Source organism: Martes martes, assembly GCF_963455335.1.
Source record: "Martes martes genome assembly, chromosome: 1".
NCBI classification, from domain to species: Eukaryota; Metazoa; Chordata; class Mammalia; order Carnivora; family Mustelidae; genus Martes; species Martes martes.
In genome coordinates, this window is record NC_137888.1 from 101,355,367 (window position 1) to 101,375,868 (window position 20,502).

General features: G+C 45.2%; 1 protein-coding gene across 3 annotated transcripts in view; it reads left to right on the plus strand.

The window, feature by feature from the left end:
- The first annotated feature begins 488 nt into the window (after window positions 1–488).
- USP13 (ubiquitin specific peptidase 13) overlaps window positions 489–20,502 on the plus strand; it is a 110,086-nt gene continuing 90,072 nt past the window's right edge. For all 3 annotated transcript variants that reach the window (XM_080800587.1, XM_080800588.1, XM_080800589.1), the window contains exon 1: window positions 489–812. In XM_080800587.1, coding sequence (XP_080656713.1) covers window positions 645–812 — 168 coding nt within the window. In that variant the 5' untranslated portion in view covers window positions 489–644. The remainder of the gene's footprint in view (window positions 813–20,502) is intronic.

The window sequence follows — 20,502 nt, forward strand, 5'->3', positions numbered from 1 at the left end:
TGCACAGCGCAAATTTAGATTTGGGCCCGACGCTGTGCAATCCAGATTTGCACATCGAGTCCCACCCCTACCCAGGCAGGCGAAGCCCCCGCTTTTATCTGCAGTTGTTTTAAAAGCAAGCGGTTTTTAAACCCCCAAATCCTGCTCTTTGTGTAGCTACCTCGGAGTTGCTCTTTCGCAACCTATCGATCTAGGGTAGAAAACACCGTGGGGTGCCCCATCGCAGCCCGCCGTCGGGGGCGAGGGGAGCACCCCGCTCGCTACCAGCTCCCGTGCCGGGGTTGGGGGGCTCGTTCGGCGCCCCCCGCGCCCCCCGCCGAGCCGGATCCCGGCGCAGGGCCCCTCTCCAGCGCCCCCTCCCCGGCGCGCTGCGGCTGGTGCTCCCCAGCGCCCCGCCTGACGCTGCAGCTGGGCCGGCGATTCGCCATTGGATTAAAAATAGCAGCGTCCCCCACACCCCCGCCCGCCCGCCCGCCCGCCCCAGGCCCCCGGTGCCCGTTCCCGCCCCGCGGCCCTCTCCGCCCGCCAGCCCCGGCTCGGCTCGCGTCGCCCGCGCAGCCCGCCGCCGCCGCCGCCGCCGCTGCGGGCAGACCCAGCGCTCCGGCCCGACCCGGCTCGGCTCCGCTCCGGTGCACGCCGCGGCCATGCAGCGCCGGGGCGCCCTGTTCGGCATGCCGGGCGGCAGCGGCAGCAGGAAGATGGCTGCAGGAGACATCGGCGAGCTGCTGGTGCCTCACATGCCCACGATCCGCGTGCCCAGGTCGGGGGACAGGGTGTACAAGAACGAGTGCGCCTTCTCGTACGACTCCCCCGTAAGTGAGGCTCGGCGGCGTTCGCGGCGCCTCGGGGGAGGGTCGCGGTGCCCGCGGCCTGTGGCGGCCGCGAGCCGCGGAACTGGGCGGCACGTGAAGCTGGGGGAGAAGATGCGCAGTGGCAGCCCGGGACCTCCTCCCCCGGCGGCGGAGTTGGCTCAGGGGCGCTGCAGTTCGGCAGACGCCGAGGGAGCGCCTCCTGCGTGCGGGGCGCCGCGTTCCCCGAGGCTGCTGCGGCTGAAGACCCGGGCGCCGCGGGGTTTGCTCTGCCAGCCTTCCCAGGCTGACAGGGCCCCAGGTCCCAGCCGCCCGGCCCCAGCCCCGCCACCGTTTGAAAGACGGATCCAATGGAAGAGTTCCCCGAGCTCGGCCGCGCGCTGCGGATGGTTTGCGTCCTCCCTGAGGCGAGAGCGGAGGGCGGCTGGGTGGACCGCATCGATCCCCACCCCCCCGCCCCCGACACACACAGCCCTCCTTTTTCTGGGACCGTTTGCTTTGCCCGGGGACGCCCAGTCCTGGGCAATTCTGACGTCCTCGCTGGGCTTTTCTTCCTCCACTTTCCGTTGCTCCCCACTCCCGGTCTTCCCGCTAGAATGTCAGAAGAAACCTTCGGGTCCCTCCAACCGGGCGGCAAATAGGGGGTCTGAGGGATTATGACGGTTTCTTTCAGTCGTTCCCCTTACTGCTCTACGTGCATCGCCTGGGCTGAAATGCATTAGTATAAATTATTAAAAGTTTAGCCGCGGGTCGTGACCTGAGACCGGAGGGGGGAAGTTACGACAGATCACCGCCTTCCACCCCGGGCGGTTGGTGGTGTTTTTCACCAGGTGGCATGTATATGTGCGACAAGGAAAAGGAGGGTGAATGTCCCTTTCCAGAGTCAGTTGGGCTTCAAAGTGACTCAGCTGTCTGGCGTTTATCATGTCTTTTTGAGGACCAGGTTATTTTTATCCACCCACTTTAGATCTCATGTGTCACCCGGCAGATCTCAATGCAACCGGGAGGTGCATGGATTAGAGGGACTGAGGCAGGTTTCAAACAATAGTCTATCACACTTTATTCACGTTTATGTAGAGTATTGTTGGAGGGGAAAAAAAAAAAGCCCAAATGAGAGGCAAATTTTCCAAGTTCATTGTCTGCTAGATTGATACTGACTGATTTCAAAGCGTTTTTGTTTGTTATATACTGGAGTTCCAGAATTTGTATCCTCCCTACGATATTCGGTTTTTCTTTTATGTTAATTCCAGATCATTTGGGGGATAAAAATTTAACTTTTTTGATTACTTACTTTCTTTCAAAAGGTCTAAGTGGAATGAGATGGTTGTATTTATATACTTAGTATATTATGATCACACTCCTTAAAGTGACTGTCAGGAGTGTCGTTAAATTGTACTCTCCACAAAGTATTTGAAAATGCCATTTTCAGATTTTGTGTCCAGTGATGGGCAGGTTCCCACTAGTAGCTCCTAAGGGTGGAAGAGGACTGATGGTCTTAACTAACTTAAGCAAGTCATAGATTGTGAAGTCCAGGAAACGGGAAAAAGAAAGTGGGCTAGTCTTTTAAGATAGTACAACGTATAGAGTGGCTGAAACTACTTTTTCTATGTTTGATTGGGGTTGCTCTTCAAATTCATCTTACCAACTTTGTTATTGGAAATCTTTATCGTATTATAAAGTATGTGGTAGGTGTGAAATAAAGCTGATTATTTTAATTCACTTCCACAAATAGTTACTGGGAGTTAATGGTGTGCCAAACACTATTCTAGAAGCATCATGTCCAGCATAAAATGATGATTTCATTCATATCACAGTAGTTCCTTCAGGAGACTGGGCTTATTTACAAGGCCGATGAATCAGTATATTTCATTATCTATGAGGAGAAAGAGAAAGAAGGTTTTATAACAAGTTATATTAAAGCACAGTGTTTGATCATGGGAGATCTTTCCCTATGGTACTTAACACTTCATCATGAATCAGATTTGGGTTCTTGAGCACCTACTATGTGCCAGCTCATACATGCATGGCTGTTAGAACCATACAAGAGTAAAATCCAATGGTGCCAAACACCCCAGAGACTTTAGTCTACAGGTGCCATGGGACTGTGGTAGAGGAAAGACCAAAGCCATGTGAGTGGGGAAAAAAAAATCATTGGATACTTTTGAAAATGGCCACAGATAAAGACGGATAGAAGTAAGACCAACATCTAGAAAGGTAAATCACATGTGGACAAACACATAAAGTGTGAATATTTTCTTCTTACTTGCTTATAATGTCCTGGGAAGAAAAAGATTGATTTAATGAGTAGTGAGGTCATAACCAAGTGGAGAGTAGAAGATTAGAGCTTTGAATACCTATAACAGGAACTTGATTTAATATGGTCAGTTATGGAAGACTACTCTAAGTTATGTGACTTAAAGTGGTGTTAGAGGGAGAAGGAATTGATCATTTTTTATTACAGATCATGTCTAAGGCCTGGTGTGACCAGCTTTGCTATTCCTTACCTGTGTGAGTATGAAGATTGAGTGGGTCTGTGTAGTAACTCATTTCAGTGTCCCTCTCCTTCCTTCCTACCTTCTAGGGCTTAGCACAGGGCAGATACTCAGTGACACTTTTGGGATGAGTGAGAATTTGTGCTTTTTGCCTACCAATTCATCCCAATTTCAGCCCAGGCCCAACTTCCCACCTTGACCTGCAGGTTCACCTCTCCATGACATGGCTCATCTTGCAAGGTATGTAATGGGACCTTCCTGGAGAGTGAGTCCTTTGCATCTTTATCCCCCGCAGCTGGCCCAACATCCGATACATATATATACCAGGAACCCAACTAATGCCTAGGAATTGTATGAATTACCTGTGGTTATAGGTTCCAAAAATGCTAAGGAGACAACATATGGGAAACAGTGCGAAAGGAATCATGTGGGCTTATCATGTGGGATGTGGTGACTTTATTGACTGTGGGGGACAAAGTGTGAGAGAGAGCCAGACTGGTGGGGTTCAACCCCAGTTCTGTCTCCCACCTGTGTAACTTCTCTATGTTCCAGGTTCTCCATCTGTCAATTGGGGTAATAATAGAACCTACCTCATAAGATTGCTTTGCGGAATAAATAAATTAATGTGTAAAGTATGCCTGGACAAATCATAATCACTCTAGGAAGAAAAGAAAGAGATAAAGAGTCAAGCCCAAGTGTTTGATTGTCTGGGGTATGTAGAAAGTTTGGTATGGTTAAGTGGAGACATTGTTCCACACTTTTTCTCACAAGGCTTCATGGCCCACGATGTAAAATCTACTCATCCCTTGGTTGTTGAACCCCTCATTCATCTGAATGTACTCTGCCCTCCTGCATCCCCTCACCTTCTAGGCTGCCAGCTCCAGGGAGGTCAGTCTCTGGGTTTCTGGTGGCAAAGATTCATCTTTTCCAGAAACATCTCCTGTCTTGATCATCTTCTGCTTGAGACTTCATTGTTTCCTCTGAAATCCATATTAGAGTCTGTGTCATATAACACAGCAGTATTGTAGTCTCTCTTCCATAGCTGGCCATGATTTCATTCTCTTTTTACTTAACTAGCCATTTTAAAACATCTGCTAGATGTGAAACCTTCTACCAAACTTCAGGATCAGGGAGGAGCTGGGCCATTCTTGTGCTAACCATGCCCCTTTCCCACCTGGTTGGAGGTGGAGAGCTTATCTTATGCCTTCTCTTAGCTGGGGTCAACTGAAAGACTGAGACAAGGACTTACCATGGGCACTTTATTTTGGAAAGGTATCCCAGGGAACATAAGAGGAAGAACATCCAAGGGAATAGTAACAAAGGGGAGAAAGGAAAGCCAATTCAAGAGTGAGTTACTGAGCCGGCTACCATGATGGACCACTGGTGCTCAGTCAGGCCAGGGACCTCTGGGGAACTGTTGGATGGGCCTCGATATCCTCCACCTGAGACATGGAGAGGGGAGTATTTATCCACTGGTCTGGTGGTCAAGGGTGCTCCAAGGGTGCTCCCTCTTCCAGGTTTGTATTTGTGCCAGAGGGGATTCCTGAGAAGCCTTCCCACAACCAGCAGCTGCTGAGAAGAGAGAGATCCCAGTGCAGTGAGGCATGGGCATCTGGCCACACCTGCTATGACAAGCAGCTGCGCACACCAAAAAGGTGGCCTGAGAGGATATGACACCAGCATAAGCAGTCCCTCACACCTCTCCTTCCCTTGCAGCATCAGCATGAGTTTGTAAAAACGAGCTTGTTTCCCATTCTCTGAAGCTCTGCGATCCCTTGGCAATCCCAAAGGACACATTCCTTTGTAAAACTCCGGGGAGCCGGGGTCTCATGGTACTGGCTGGTTTACATAGCTACTGGGAAAGGCTTGGAGATCATTTACTTGTAGAAACAGCTCCTATTAGGGGCTCCCTACTGTAGCGGTGTGCATGCTACCTTCCAGAAGTGAGACTTGCATCTTTGTGCTTACTTGTAGGGGAAAAAATTTTAATTTGGGGGTCTATCTGGAAAAATCTTCCTCCTAAGGGATCAACAGATTTAAGATAGTAAAACATTTCCTATTTCTTTTCCCTTTGAAGATATAAACTTAAACTCATTCTAATTAGTTTCACATATTAAAAGTTCCTTTCCAAAAGCAACTAACTGAAATGTTTTATAGCAATGAATCTCAAGATTTTTGGCCCCTATATACTCTTAAATATTTTCAAGGATGCCAGAGAGCTTTTTTGTGGTTTCTGTCTATTGATATTTACCCTGTTAGAAATGAAGACTGAGAAAAATTTTAAATAACTTCCATTCTGTTAGCTCTTAGAGTGGTGGTGTCACCAGATGTCATGCAGTCTCCTAAAAATGCCTCTGTATGCTCAGGAGAGAGCAGGAGTGGAAAAGGCAGATAAGTTCCTGTTATGAAAATAGTTTTGGCCTCGCAGATGACTTGAAGGGACTTGGGTACATGACAAGGTTTCCAGGTCATACTTTGAAAACCAGAGTTCGAGAGTTCTAGAGTGTGGGCGCAACCAGTTACTCTAGTGACACATCCCACCTGCACTGTGGCCTTTCTGGGTTCACAGTTTCACATTTGTGGTGATTGAATAAGTGGTTGTTAATCTTAGCTCAGCTATCAGTGTTATATGTCTCATGTACTTTCTTTTTTTTTTTTTAAGATTTTATTTATTTATTTGACAGACGGAGATCACAGAGAAGCAGGCAGAGAGAGAGGAGGAAGCAGGCTCCCTGCTGAGCAGAGAGCCCGCTGTGGGGCTAGATCCCAGGACCCTGGGATCATGACCTGAGCCGAAGGCAGAGGCTTTAACCCACTGAGCCACCCAGGCACCCCTCATGTACATTCTTTTTGAAGCAAATTAAAGTTTAGAGAATTTGAGACATTTGAAAAAAAATTGCAGCTACTTTGCTGGGAATCATTGGGCTTTTTGGAGGTGGGAATTCCTTATTCTGTTGACTTGTGAACTTCACTGGAAGGTGATCTGGCTGGGCTATTTGCTCGAGAACCTTAATTTTAGCATCCTGATTTTTTCCTTTTGGCGACTGGTCAGGAGACTTTTGTCATCTTTTGCCTGGAAAGTGAAGGTCTATCGGCCAATACTGGGGGAGCGGGGAACTGAGTGGGAGGAGAGGACTAGGGTGGTCTTGGCATCTGGATATTGGATATGGCTGGATATGGTCTTCTGGTTCTTAATCTTTTTTTTTTTTTTTTGGAGGGTTCTTAATCTTATCCCTGTTTTGTTAGGCTCTCTCCTATGCTGCATGTTGTAGGGGCTGGGAACCTGGATGCTATAGTTGCCTGAATCTTTTGACAGAAAGATTCTTTTTCTTTCTTTCTTTTTTTTTTTTTAAGATTTTATTTATTGAGGGAGAGAGCATGAGAGGGGGGAGCATCAAGGGGAGAAGCAAACTCCCTGTTGAGAAGGGAGCCTGATGTGGGACTCAATCCTGGGACTCCAGGATCATGACCTGAGCCGAAGGCAGTCAGTTAAACAACTGAGCCACCCAAGCATGCTTTTTTTTTTTCTTTGAAAGATTTTTATTTATTTGTTTGAGAGAGGAGAGAGAAAGAGAGCCACAAGGAGGGAGGAGCAGAGGAAAAGGGAGAAGCAGACTCCCCACTGAGCAGGGAGCTCCATCGGTACTCAATCCCAGGACTCTGGGATCATGACCTGAGCTGAAGGTAGATGCTTAACCTACTGAGCCACCGAGGCCTCCCAGACAGAAGGATTCTGATTTCTATTCTGCCAGTGAGAGTTTCAGAAAGAGAAGCCACATTGTTACTGTATCAGTAGCCGGTGGCAGATATGGGATTTTCCTGTCAGCTTCAGAGTATCATTTGGGACTCAAGGCCACCTCAGCCATGGGGGAACTGGGATCATCTATGCGGTATCTTACGATGCTTGTATGTCTAGATTCCTGAACATGAGTGGTGATTTCTCTGACCTCAGCTTTCACAGCTCTAACCATGAGTATGTACCCTCTAATTCCCTGTATTAAATCCCTTCCTGCCTGAAAAACCTAGAATGGTTGGCATTTTTGGTCCACATCTGGACTGATACACATACATTACACACACACCTCTAAGTCTCCATGTATTTAGAATGGAACCTCTGTTCCTAACTGAGCTCCTTGTCCCACATACCTGAGTCCCATGTTTTTACCTGCTCTAGATAATAAATCTCCAGTGGTTTGCCCGTGTGGGAGAGTCCACTGCGAGTGCAGGAGGGATTTGGGCTCTGGTTGCTACCTAGATGGGTTTTCAAACCTTCCTTCTTGAGAGCGAATTCTCTTTTCACTGCCCTGCATTGTTCTTCAGCCCTTGTCTCATCCCACCTTGCAGAGTTACCCAGGGCTACTAATTCTGGAGTCTCTTGGAAGTTCTGGGGTGGACATCAGATCAGATCTTGGTTTTTTCTGCTGCAGGCCTAGCTAGGGTTCCTTTTTGTCATCTTAGTCTTGTACTGCTTCTCCATCTGCAGTCTGGTTTCCAGATTTTGTGGCTAAGGTTGATGCTTTTTAAAAACATGTCTCTACTGTTCTGTTCTTTGTGTTTCAGAAAGGAGTGAAATTGACATATTTGTGTAACCTGCCCCACATACACTGGAATCCCGCTTTTCCAAACGAATAATCAAGAATTCACTTCCTGTTTCTTTTTGGCTGACGTTAATTATGTTTCAAGTTGTATCATTTTTAGAGTCTAGGAATGTAAGAGACAATGCTTGTCCTGTCAGGGAGCATTTCGGGAAAGATTGTGTCCTCAGTTGTATTGAGCCCGGACATCTGCACAGCTCTGAATTCTGTTTTCACTCCCCTGCATTGTTCTTGCTGTAGATTGGAGCACAGTTAAAGGTGCTGGCCTTCATTTAGGGCTACAGGCTGGGAGATGTACAATATTATCAACTCTGACTTCCTCTCCCTCTCTTACTTAAAAAAAATTGTATAAAGTGCAAATAATGTAAATTTAACCATCTTAACCATGTTTAAGCGTACTGTTTGGTAGCATTAAAGGGCATTCATGTTGTTGCGTGACCATCACCACCATAGGTCTCTGGAGGTCTTCATCTTGCAAAACTGAACCTCTGTCTCCCTTAACCAGTAACTCCCCAGCCCACCAGCCTCCCAGCCCCTGGCAACCACCATTCTGTTGTCTGTCACTATGAATTTGCTCTAGGTACCTTATGAAACCAAGCCCATATAATAGCTACCTTTTTGTGATGGGCTTATTTCACTTACCATGTTTTCAAGGTTTGTCCATGTTGTAGTATGTGTCAGAATTTCCTTTCCTTTTAAAGCTGAGTAACAGTCCATAATATGTGTAGACCACCTCTTGTTTATCCATTCACACTTGGCTTGACTCCGTTTTTGCCTATTGTGAATAACGCTTCTGTGGGATGCGTGTATCTCCCTCTCTTTTCTTTTCTTCTTCTTTTTTTTTTTTTCCTAAGATTTTTTGTATTTATTAATTTGACAGACAGAGATCACAAGTAGGCAGAGAGGCAGGCAGAGAGATCAGGGGAAGCAGGCTCCCCGCTGAGCAGAGAGCCCGATGCGGGGCTCAGTCCCAGGACCCTCGGATCATGACCAGAGCTGAAGGCAGAGGCTTTAACCCACTGAACCACCCAGGCACCCCTCTTTTCTTTTCTTTTTAAAAATATTTTATTTATTTATTTGACAGAGAGAGAGAGCACAAGTAGGCAGAGCGGCAGGCAGAGGGAGAGGGAGGGGGAGAAGAAGGCTCCCCACCGAATGGAGAGCCCAATATGGGGCTCAATCCCAGGGCCCTGGAACCATGACCTGAGCCAAAGGCAGAAACTTAACCAACTGAGCCACCCAGGTGCCCCATCTTTTATTTAATTATTTATATTTTGGTCAAATGATCCTTTATTGAAATATTTTTCTTTGTAGTTAACTAGCTGGGCATTCCACAGCATTCCACTGTTGATGTCATCTATAATGTCATGAGAGTGACAACCATCAACTTGGTGGCCGACAGATTGGGCAGTCCCCATGATCTCTCTGATGGTTCCAGAGAGTTCTCTGGCTAAAGATTGGTGCTGCATCTGTTGGCCAATACTGACAATCTCATCAAAATTGATACTTCCACTGTGCTCAGTGTTTTTCTGTTTCTTGCTGTCTCTTGGTGGTTCCTTGAGGGCTTTGATAATCAGGACACAGGCAGAAGGTACCCCTTTAGTCTGGGCTTGTCTGTTCTGAATGGACAGTTTCACTGTAATCTTTAGATCTTCCAATCACTGGTCACCTTGGCGATGTCATCACCAACGTTTTTTGGAGACAGACCCAACAGGCCGATCTATGGGGCCAGGGCAGACGTGACTCCACCTTCACCACCGGTGAGTTTGAACTTAGGTGGCATGGTGGAGGCTGCTGGTGTCGGATGAGCCCAGATTCAGGAACACCTAAGAGAGTCACACATTCGCCTCCTCCAAGCCGAAAGCCAAAAGCTCTCCCTCTCTTTTATTTCACATCCGACTAGAAACCAGGTTCCAGGGTAGCCTCCTCTCTCCTTATCCACAGCCCAGGCTCAAGGTGACATCATTTCTTGCTTGGCCTATTGCACAAGAATTTTCTTAACTGACCACCTTGCCTTCCTTCGGTCTGTCACACTGCATCCTTAGTTTTTCTTTTTCTTTCTTTCTTTCTTTTTTTTTTTTTTAAGATTTTATTTATTTATTTGACAGAGAGGCAGATCACAAGTAGGCAGAGAGGCAGGCAGAGAGAGAGGGGGAAGCAGGTTCCCTGCTGAGCAGAGAGCCCGATGAGGGACTCGATCCCAGGACTCTGGGATCATGACCTGAGCCGAAGGCAGAGGCTTTAACCCACTGAGCCACCCAGGGGCCCCATCCTTAGTTTTTCTAAAACATGGTCTCATTATGTCATTTCGCTGCCTAGATATATTCAAAGCACCATTCAGGCTTTCCTAACATAGCACCTCAAATCAGTTTACCAAGTTGATCCAACTTTCCTTGCCAGTGTTGTCACTTAGCTCCTAACCTCTGCTTACATTCCCTTTGGCCCAAGGGACTTTGTGTTCTACATGCTCCATGCTTTCAGCCTCCATGCATTGGTGCATGCTCTTCCCTTGGCCTGGAATGCCTTCTCCCAAACCCTTACCCCGCCAAGGAAAACCCTACTGATCCTTAAAAACCAGCTCAGATGTTCTCTGTAAAGCTGTCACCACTCCCCCGTCCCCAAGCTGAGTTAGACGCTAATTTTCCTGTCCTAACAAAGCACTTTGTACATCTCTGTCATGGTTGGGATACTGATTGCTGAGGATGTGGAACAGTTGGGGTCTTGTGCACTTATGCTAGTAAAGCTGCATCTTTTCTGTTTTTCTATCTTTTTTATTTTTATTTTTTTTTAAAGTAGTCTCCACGCCCAGCATGCAGCCCAACAGGGGACTTGAACTCACTGTGAGATTGAGACCTGAGCTGAGATCAAGAGTTGGACTTTTAAGTGACTGAGCCACCCAGGCGTCCCTGTTTTTTCAAAATCATGAACATTTATTTTGGAATAAAAAATGTTATTAAAAATAACCAATACCGTATTTTTGTTTTGTCATGTTATAATCTAAAAAGTCATAAACTTGACCCTTGACAAGCTAGGGAGAGGTGTCTTGGGTCCTTGCTTGGTGTTTTTTGTGTTGTGACTCTGGGTGCCGGAGGGATCTTGGTGGGCATGATCACACAAGGTGCCCCTTGGGGAGATGACAAGAGGGCTGGTCTCTGTGGAGGTAGCCTGGGCCTCTGGGCTGCCGCTCATGTTCAGTATTATGGGCATTCAGCCCAGGACTCCTCTTGTCCCCAAGCACAGGGAAGATGGGAACAAGAGCACCTATTTTTAGGGCTGGAACAGCAGGTCAATGCAATAATGACAAGAATTTAATGAATCTGAACATGCCTCCAGACTAGAGGTGGTGCTTGAGGTGCACAACAGTATGTGTGCTTCCTCTGAGGAGATTAAAAATAAAATGATTTGTTTTGTGTTAATTAGGAAGTATTCACACTTACTGAGAGCCTACCAGGTACCCAGCACTGCCCTGGGAGGGTTTGAGTATTTAGGAGGGAAACAGAGGACCACAGTAAAGAAGAGTATGACGTGGATGTTTCTAGCATAGTACAGAGTATGAGCACCAATTTTGAGTGTGTACTAGGAGTCAAACACGGTACTGGGTACTTTTATATACATTATCTCATTTAATTGGAGTAGTAATTGGCTTGTAAATTATAATTACTATTGTCACCTTGTTTTACAAAAGAGGAAACTGAGAGTCAGGGAGGTTACATAGTTTGCTCAGGGACTTGTTCAAAGACTGGTGCATGGCACAGATGGGACTTGAGCCCTGAGATGTCATGGCGTTAGACCCTGAAGCACTTATAGGGTATTATATTTTAAACAGTGTGGCACTTACCATGTATGAATGGAGATTTCAGATATAGGAATGATCAATAAAATCTAGAAAAGTTAGTGGTTTGGATACCTGGATGGGATCTGAAAAGTGGCATCTTGGGGTAGGAAGGGACAGAGACACGGAGGTGGCACCAAGGTTGGCACGTACGTGAGGAAGAGCGATTACTCAGGCAACTGAAAAGTGAAGCTGGATCCTCTGTGGGTTATAAAGGTCGGCCTTGGTAAGGTTAGACCAATGGGCTGGCGAGTCAGGAGCCAGGGAACACTTCGAGAACAGTGGTCATTTGCTGTGACTGTCCTAGAAGGAGAAGGAGGACTAAGGTTGGGAGGTGGGGAGAACTTGAATAGGAATAAGGCTAGGGCTCTTGAAATATTGAGGGTGGCTTTCACGAGGGTGATGACAGTGGGGATAGAGATGGCAGAGTGATGGGACTAAACTCAGAAGACATTTTGATGAAAGATACACAGCAACTGAATGACCAAATATGCAGCGGATGAAGGAGTGGGAGGAGCTAAAGGGGATTTCAGGGTTTGTAGCCGGGCAGATGGAGTGCATCATGGGCATCAATGAGGGTTGAACTATCAAATCAGGTGGGCAAGAAACTCATATAGCAGTTGGCAGTATTTCCTCCAGGAATTAGAAATTTGAACAGAGGATCATGTTGTACAAGTAGTTACAGATGGAATGCATGCAGACTTGACTGTTGTTTGAAATGAAATCACTCTAGAGTAAATCTGCCCCATATTGAGTACCTGGGCAATTGGCCCAGAGGCTGATGGCTCTTGTGAGTTGCAATTATGAAAACTTTCTCCTAATCCAACCAAGTGTCTCTTTCTTGGCCATGGTTAATTCTTTGGGTGTTGTTCAAAGTGGTGACCTGGACACAGATGTCTCTGTCCCCAGCAGATCTTAGAAATAGGCTTGGGGGTCTGTTAGCGGGATCAGTGGATTGACTGGCCAGGAGGAGAGAGGAGTGGGAGGGGACAAGGGTGAAAGTAATTCACATATTGTATCCTTTATGTCCAGCTGCTGATTTGCTCCTTTGGACGTGCACCCATGTTCTCTCATTGAGTCTCAGTTGGAAGCTTTGGAAGGAGCCCCAGCCGATATGCGTACTCTGTCTCTAGGCCTGCACCAGGAGAGCAGGCTCACTGACAGATGAGGCCTACTGGCTGGGCATCGGTTGTTGAGGGTGGGTGGGCTCTGGGGGCGTGCCCATGTCAGCCCGGGGCAGCCACCTCCCAGGGACTCCAGCTGTCCTTTGGAGTTTGCAAAGTGGAGCTGGTGGGTCCTGCTGGAGCCTCTCTCCTCCCCTTCAGGAGAGCCTGACAGAGCACCTGCCACAAGTTACTTGTGTGGGGTGCTCTCCCTTGCCTTCCCCTTCTGCTTTCCTGAAATGAAACGACCTTAGTAGAAAGGAAGAACTGCTCTGTTCCCCAAAGCTCCATGGTGGCATGTGCTTGCCCATAGCTGCCCACCTGGCTCCTGCCATCAAAGCAACATCTGCTTTTCAGTTGCACCAGGCAGGGTGTGGAGGGCCAGACTGGCCTGGGTTCCAGCCGCTCGCCCTACCCGGTTGCTACTTAGTAGCGGTAAGACTTCAACAGGTGTCTCAATTTCACTGACTTTCTCTGAGCCTTGGCTTTTCCCTCCGTAGTACCTACCTGGCAGGTTGTTGTAATCATGGCTTCCCATTAAACCTACTTAATGCCAGCCATCTCTTTAATGGGATTTAGTTGGGGATCATTTTTTTTTTAAGATTTTATTTATTTATTTAGTTGACGAGAGAGAGAGAGAGAGAGAGAGAGAGAGAGAGAGAGAGAGAGAAACATAAGCAGGGGGAATGGGAAAGTGATGCGGGGCTCTATCCCAGGACCCTGGAATCATGGCCTGAGCCGAAGGCAGACGCCTAACAACTGAGCCACCCAGGCGCCCCAAGTGGGGGGATCTTTCTGAGAAGAATGTGAAATGGGATTTATAGTGTCTTGGGATTGCCCTGGAGAGACCGCCTGTCCTGGGCAATTCTGCATGAGGCTCTGCCCTGCAGCAGAAGCTTTGGGCAGGAGTTTTTGCTGGCTTCCTTGGCGGGCCCTCTGTTCAGGGCTGTTATTCAGACTCAAATCCAGCTTGTGGTGATGGGCGTTTTTCAGGTAACTTGGAACCCTAACTCTCATGTTTAATACAGTTTGTCAGGAAAACGCATCCTGAAGAAAACCATCTTTTTTTTTAAAAAATGAGAAGAAATGACTGTAAAATCTTTTTACCTTTGACAAGGTGGTTTCACATTCTCTCTATTTATATGTAAGCTGGGAACTGCTTACGTGGATTGCAGCTTCAGTCTGGCCCTGCTGAAGGTGCTCACCTCAGTGTCCTCACTCTGATGGGATTTATTTTGCATTTTTGCCCTGTGAACCTTGTGGTAGCCGCTCTTCATGCCTTTTGCCAAAATCCTTCCCCGGCTGTTTGGGTGACAGCATCCTCACTGCTTCAAATACCCAGAACAAGGATGTGGTTTTATCCTGAGAAAAAAGGTTCCTAAATGACGGGTTGGTGGAAGAGCAAATTTATAGTGTGTCAAAACGGAGCTGTTTGGAGTCTGCCCTTAGCTGTCTGGGTTGTCTGTGCAGCTCTAAGGCATATGTGGGAGTCCTCCGCAGAGAGGAAACTGGCAAACTTGGAGCAAACTGGAAGAATCATTACTGCATCAACACATCTATTTTTTCTTAACACTTTATGGCCACAAGCATGATTTATTGATGTCTTGCAGAGGGGCCTACACTCTCCTGGGATTATATGCCTTTCGTTTTTTCTACTTAGTTTATATAGATAATTTTATTTCAGTGGATTTGCTGTTGGAAACAAGGTTTCTGGATTTTGCAAATATTGTATTCTGGAAGTTTTTGTTCTATTGGCAAGCTGTTTGAGTGTTTCCTTGCTGTCCAGCCTGTTTTTTGATAGTGCTTTTTGCTCATCCTACTCCCCCTTTCTGTGGACTGCATGATTGCCCCCCTTGATCTGGAACCTTGTTTTACTTTCTTACTGCCCACTGACTTCCCATGTGCCTGTACTTCATTTTTGCTTTTAAAAACTCTTGTCACTTTGTTTGGCTCTAGAAACCAGACTGTATTGGGGATCTGTGCTCTGGTCATTGGAATATTTATAGGTTCCATTCAGATGTTCAAGTACAGAATGTGCAAGGCAGAATAATAGGCAGGTGGTTGCTTGATGAAAGCAAGAGTTGAGCAGAGAGAGGTGGGTAATCTTAGGAGTCTAACAAGGAGTTGTCCTTGGTTCTGTCCTTATCCATACACCCCTCCGTCTAATCCATCTTTTTTTTTTTTTAAGTTTTTATTTATTTATTTGACAGAGAAAGAGAGCACAAGTAGGCAGAACGGCAGGCAGATGGAGAGGGAGACACAGGCTCCCTGCTGAGCAGGGAGCCCAAGGCGGGGCTCGATCCCAGGACCCCGGGATCATGACCTGAGCCAAAGGCAGACACTTAACCGACTGAGCCACCAGGCGCCCCTTAATCCACCTTTTTGCTCAGGAGTTCTATCTTAAAATTATAACCTGCGTCTGTCAAAGTTTCCCCTTCCCTGACTTCTTGCCACCTCCCCCAGGCTGAGCCACCATCTTGCCTTGTTTAGACAAGGGCTGTCTTAAAGAACTTTCTGTGGTGATGGAATTGTTCTGCCTCTGTAGTGTAGTCACCCATAGCCACATGTGGCTATTGAGCACTTGCCATGGGTACATTGTATTTGAGAAACCGAACTTCTAATTTAACTAATTTAAATTAATTTAGAGCTAAATATTTTCATGCAACCAGTGGTTGCATGGGTCTAGACTGCATAGTAGCTTCGTGGCCATATATTCTCTTGGCTCCCACCCTACAATTCCCTCCAGTAGCCAGAGTGATCTTGTAGTAAGATGTAAATGTCATCACAGCACCAACCGTGCTTGTCTTTCTCTCTCTCTGCTGAATCAACTCCTCCTGCCCCACACACCACCAACTTCTCTAACCCCCAGAGAAGACATCACTGACTTTGTTTCATTTCTCTCTTGTCATCACATTGTCATCTGTCTCCCTGAGATTACACTCTTCATCCCCTCTTTTTACTTGTGTGTTCCCAAATTTCCTGAGCTACACATTTGAGATAATTATTTCAGGTAATCTTAATTACTGTGAGTAGCAAGAATATACAGCCCCTTAGAGCTATGAGGTTGGTTGTGAAAGCCTAAAGAAAGTTTGGGTTAAGAAAAGGGAAACATTTGGACAACTCGCTCGTTTGATTACACATACATATAATTAGTTCTACACACATTCAGTAAGAAACATTTAATTATTTTTTACTATTAAAAAATGAATCAATTTTCCTGAAGAAAAATCAGAAAATGTGAAAGACAACGTGAAGAAAACCATCTCACGTGATGTCTGCATGCAGAGATGATGTCCCACGCCGTGCAGGGTTGGTACGTTGTGTATTTTGTAATGTCACACCTGCTGTTTTGCTACCTGCTTTTTTTCACTCAGAGCTTTTCCTATCAGTAGATATGCATTACAAATCAATCTTCAATGGCTGAAGGGTGTTACAGTTCACGGATGTATAAATTACTAAAGAAATCTGTTCTTGAGCATTCAGGTGATTTCCTTTCACTCTTACAAGTCGTTAATTCAGTTCATTTCTTTTTCTTCCTTTTTTTTTTTTAAATCAGTGTTCTAGAAAATGCTGTGTTCTTGTCCTTTTCATCTCCCTTTTGCATGAGTGTGTGAGTCACCACCTTCCTGGGTGTTAGTATGTAATTTGTCCTGGACGTGGATTTGTTGTGACTCCATCTACCTACCTCATGTTTCTCTTTGTGGCAATGACCGCTTGTTTTCCACACTGTTCTGTGGTTATAAAAACAAGTGTTACGCAGCGACTCTGTTTCCTGAGTGCACTGCTCACACGGGCTCGCTCTCCCTTCCTGTCTTCCAGCGGAGGCCAGTCTCCAAGAACACATCATCGTAAACAAAGTTCTCTGAACACCTACTGATTGACAATGTGGTGTATTTTTATTTAAAATGACTGTTCACTTGCTATTCTGAAAACATGTAACCTTGACCCTTATATTCGCCTCGGTTTTAATGTTCTTTTAAAAGGCAGTGGCGTAAAAAAAGTTGTCTTTGTCCTTGATGTTACTTCTGAATAGTATGTAGGCTAATACGATGTAAAGTAATAAATGAACGTCTGTATGTATATCATATTTATATCAAAATGCTTTGAAGAGTGAGTTTAAGCAACACATGAGCTTCCAAAGTTGCTCTTCTCTCATGGTTTGATTGTGGGGTGGGAGAAATGGTCGTAGGGGTTCATTATAGAGTTTTAGGGAAGCCCTGAATAGTATTTCTTGGCTTCTTGTGATTTCGGGTTTCTTAATCAAGTCTTACATGTTGGTCAAGTTTCTGTTTAGTGCATCATGAAAATGATCACTAGAATCTTATTCAGCTAAGAGCGTGCAAAGAAGCACACACTGGCGGTTCTTGCCTGGATGACCCCTGCAAGTAGAAGCCAGATAGGGTCTAAGGTGGTATGGGGTGTGGACATGGCAGCCACTGTTCTGAAGAACCAGTGAAGCTGGCTTGGTCACAGAAAGTAGGGGAGCTGGGGTCACGGGGTTCAAGTGTCCAAGCTGCTGAGAGCCTGGCTTTAGCTGAACAAACCTGAAAAACTAGTGTTCCTGCAGATGCCCAAGGCTGTTTTTCTATGCATGACCGTCAGCTTTCTTTTGGTGATCCTCATTGTTTAGTTTCGTCCAAGACTTGAAATGGAGCCTGTGGTCTAACGGGTCTTAAATACAGATCAGAAGGGCACTGGACATCAGTTCTAGAGAGGGACTAAACTCTGTGACTGAATGACAAAGGACCACACAAGCTCTGCCACTCAGTCCATAAATGTTTCTTCAGTTCTGCTCTGTACCAGGTACTGTTGTTGGAATTAAATAATGAACATGATGTGATTTCCCTGCCCTCCAGGAGCGAATGTGTGATTCAGGATCTGAACCCAGTGGCCTCAAACGAAGAAAGCCTGGGTTTCTCACAGCTGTAGATTTCAATGACTGAGATGCTAACCGTCATGAAATACAAAAGTAGATTTGGGGTTCAGAAGCAGCCGCACAGGGTGATGAGCCAGGGGACATGGGACCTGGTCATGGGCACAGGCTGGCAGGTGGACAAGTGGACAGGCGTGGGATCTGAGAGCTCGTACAGTCATGGAGGCTTTGGTGTACGTAGCTGGTTTTGGTGTCAGCTGCTCTGAAGATTTGGGGCCTGACCTGACGTCTCTGAAGGTCCTCGGAGCGACGCTTTCTTGACCATGAGACATTCTTAGAACTGTCCTGTCCTGAGCAGTTCTAAGAATGGGGAGTGGACATGGCAACCAAGTAGCTCTAGGCCAGTGCTACTCAAGTGTGGTCAGCTGACTGGCTCTAAGAGATAAGTACAAACATCGAGAGTAAGCATTTAGAAATTTCTATGGCAACTTGACATTGTAGCCACATCCAAGTGTGTGGGCAGCAGATTAATTTGTTTGAACAACACATAAACCCATTTGGGTTTTGCGGGACTTACACGTGGAAGTAAGTTCACATCCGGCTGGAGCCGGGACTAGTCATGTGCAGTGGAGTCCCGTGCCTTTCCTTAATGAGTACAACCAAAATGAAACACAACACAAAATAATCTGGTCTTTCATGATAGTAGTTTGACAAACACTTCTTTGGACCCAGCACAAAGGTAAAGGGAGATAAGGCTATAAGCTCCAAGGTGAAGAACTTAAATATAAAACCGCTGATGACATTCCAGCTTCATTTCAGGTCTTGGTCAGTGAACAGACTTCCCTTCCTCTGTTCCCTTTCCTCCTTGTCATCAGCATGTGTTTTTTCCATGAACTTTATTTTTCTGTGCATGTTATATACAGTTCTATTCTACATCCTATATACACGACATTCAATTCGTGATATTTACTCAGCCATCAAAAAGAATGATATCTTGCCATTTGCAATGATGTGGATGGAACTGGAGGGTATTACACTAAGCAAAGTAAGTCAATTTAGAGAAAGACAGTTATCATATGATCTTACTCATATGTGAAATTTTAGAAGCAAAACAGAGGATCATAGGGAAAGGGAGGGAAAAATAAAATAAGATGAAAACAGAGAGGTAGACAAACCATAAGAGACTCTCAACCATAGGAAACAAAATGAGGGTTGCTGAGTGGAGGTGGTTGGGAGGGGGGAGGTATAATCAGGTGATGGACATTAAGGAGGGCACAGGATGTAATGAGCATGGGCTGTTATATGCAACTGATGAATCACTAAGTTTTATCCCTGAAATTGATACTACACTATATGTGAACTAACTTGAATTTTAAAAAATCTTGAAAAAAAGAAAAACAAGAAAAATAACATTATAATATTTTGTTGTGCCGCATGTTCTTAGCTCCTCTGTTTGGGAGATTTTTTCCTCTTATAAATAGTGCGTCTGTGAATATTTTTGTGCACATTAGATTTTTCCCCTCTTTCTTTTGGGTGTCCGCAGTCTTGTACTCAAAGGAGAACTACTGTGTTAAAGGGTCGTAGTTGTATTGATCTCTAGAAAGATGAAACCAATTTATATTGTGAGAGTATATATACAGGTTTCCTCTGTGAATTCAGGCTTTGTAATTTTAATAATTTTTGCTAGTTTAGTAATCATATACTTGCCTTGAGATTGTTTTAATATGCTTATTACTTCAGGAGGTAGTGAGAATGTGATGATTTGATTTTAATATTTTCTCACAATTAAAACCTAATAAGCTTAAAAACTTACCAAGTTGAACCTGAATGCTGACATCTTGTAATTTTATCAATTTTTACATAATTTAGATATGAACTTTTCTTCATTGTACTTTACATATTTCCTCATTGTGTTATGATTGGTTTTCTATTTGTTTCATTTTTTTTGTGTGTGTGGTGTAAAACTTGTTCATTAGTGTTTACATTTTTATACTCAACTATACCATTTCTGTATCCTATATTTTCTTGGCCAGAAATGATTTTCCCCTTCATAAGTGGAATAAATATGCCCTTCTCTTCTTTTCTAGTTTTTTAAATGCTTATCTCTTGGAGCTCTCTGGACTTTATTCCAGTGTTTGGTATAAAATGTGGATTGAGGTTAATTTTATTGTATACTGATGTCTAACTGTCCCATTAACTTTTATCAGTGATTTCCCCCCACTTTTCTGTTTCTTGTGGTTTGACATATATTAAGCAGTTAACATAGAATGAATATATTTTTGGAATCTTTATGGATACGAAAAAATCTATTTAAAAAAACTACTGCAATATATCTGAATTTCATTTGTAACCTGTTTTAATTTAATAAAGCGCTCTACTATTATCACTTGAGAAAAGCATTATTTTGTATTTATGCTCTTATTCTTCAAGTTGTATTTCACTGTCAATTGGTAGTTTTCTAACCTGCATGATTTCTTTCTTTAAATTTTTTTTTTTTTTTTAGAGAGGAAGAGAGAAAGTGAGGTGAGGGTGGGGGAGGGGCAGAGGGAAAAGGAGAGAGAGAAAATCTCAAGCCAGACTCCGAACTGAACTCCCCGAGCTTGACATGGGGCTTGATTTCATGACCCTGAGATCATGACCTGAGCTGAATCAAGAGTTGGATGCTCAAGCGACTGAGCCACCCAGGTGCCCTCTATTTTTATTTTTTTCTAAAGACATAATGCATCCCACCTTAAGAC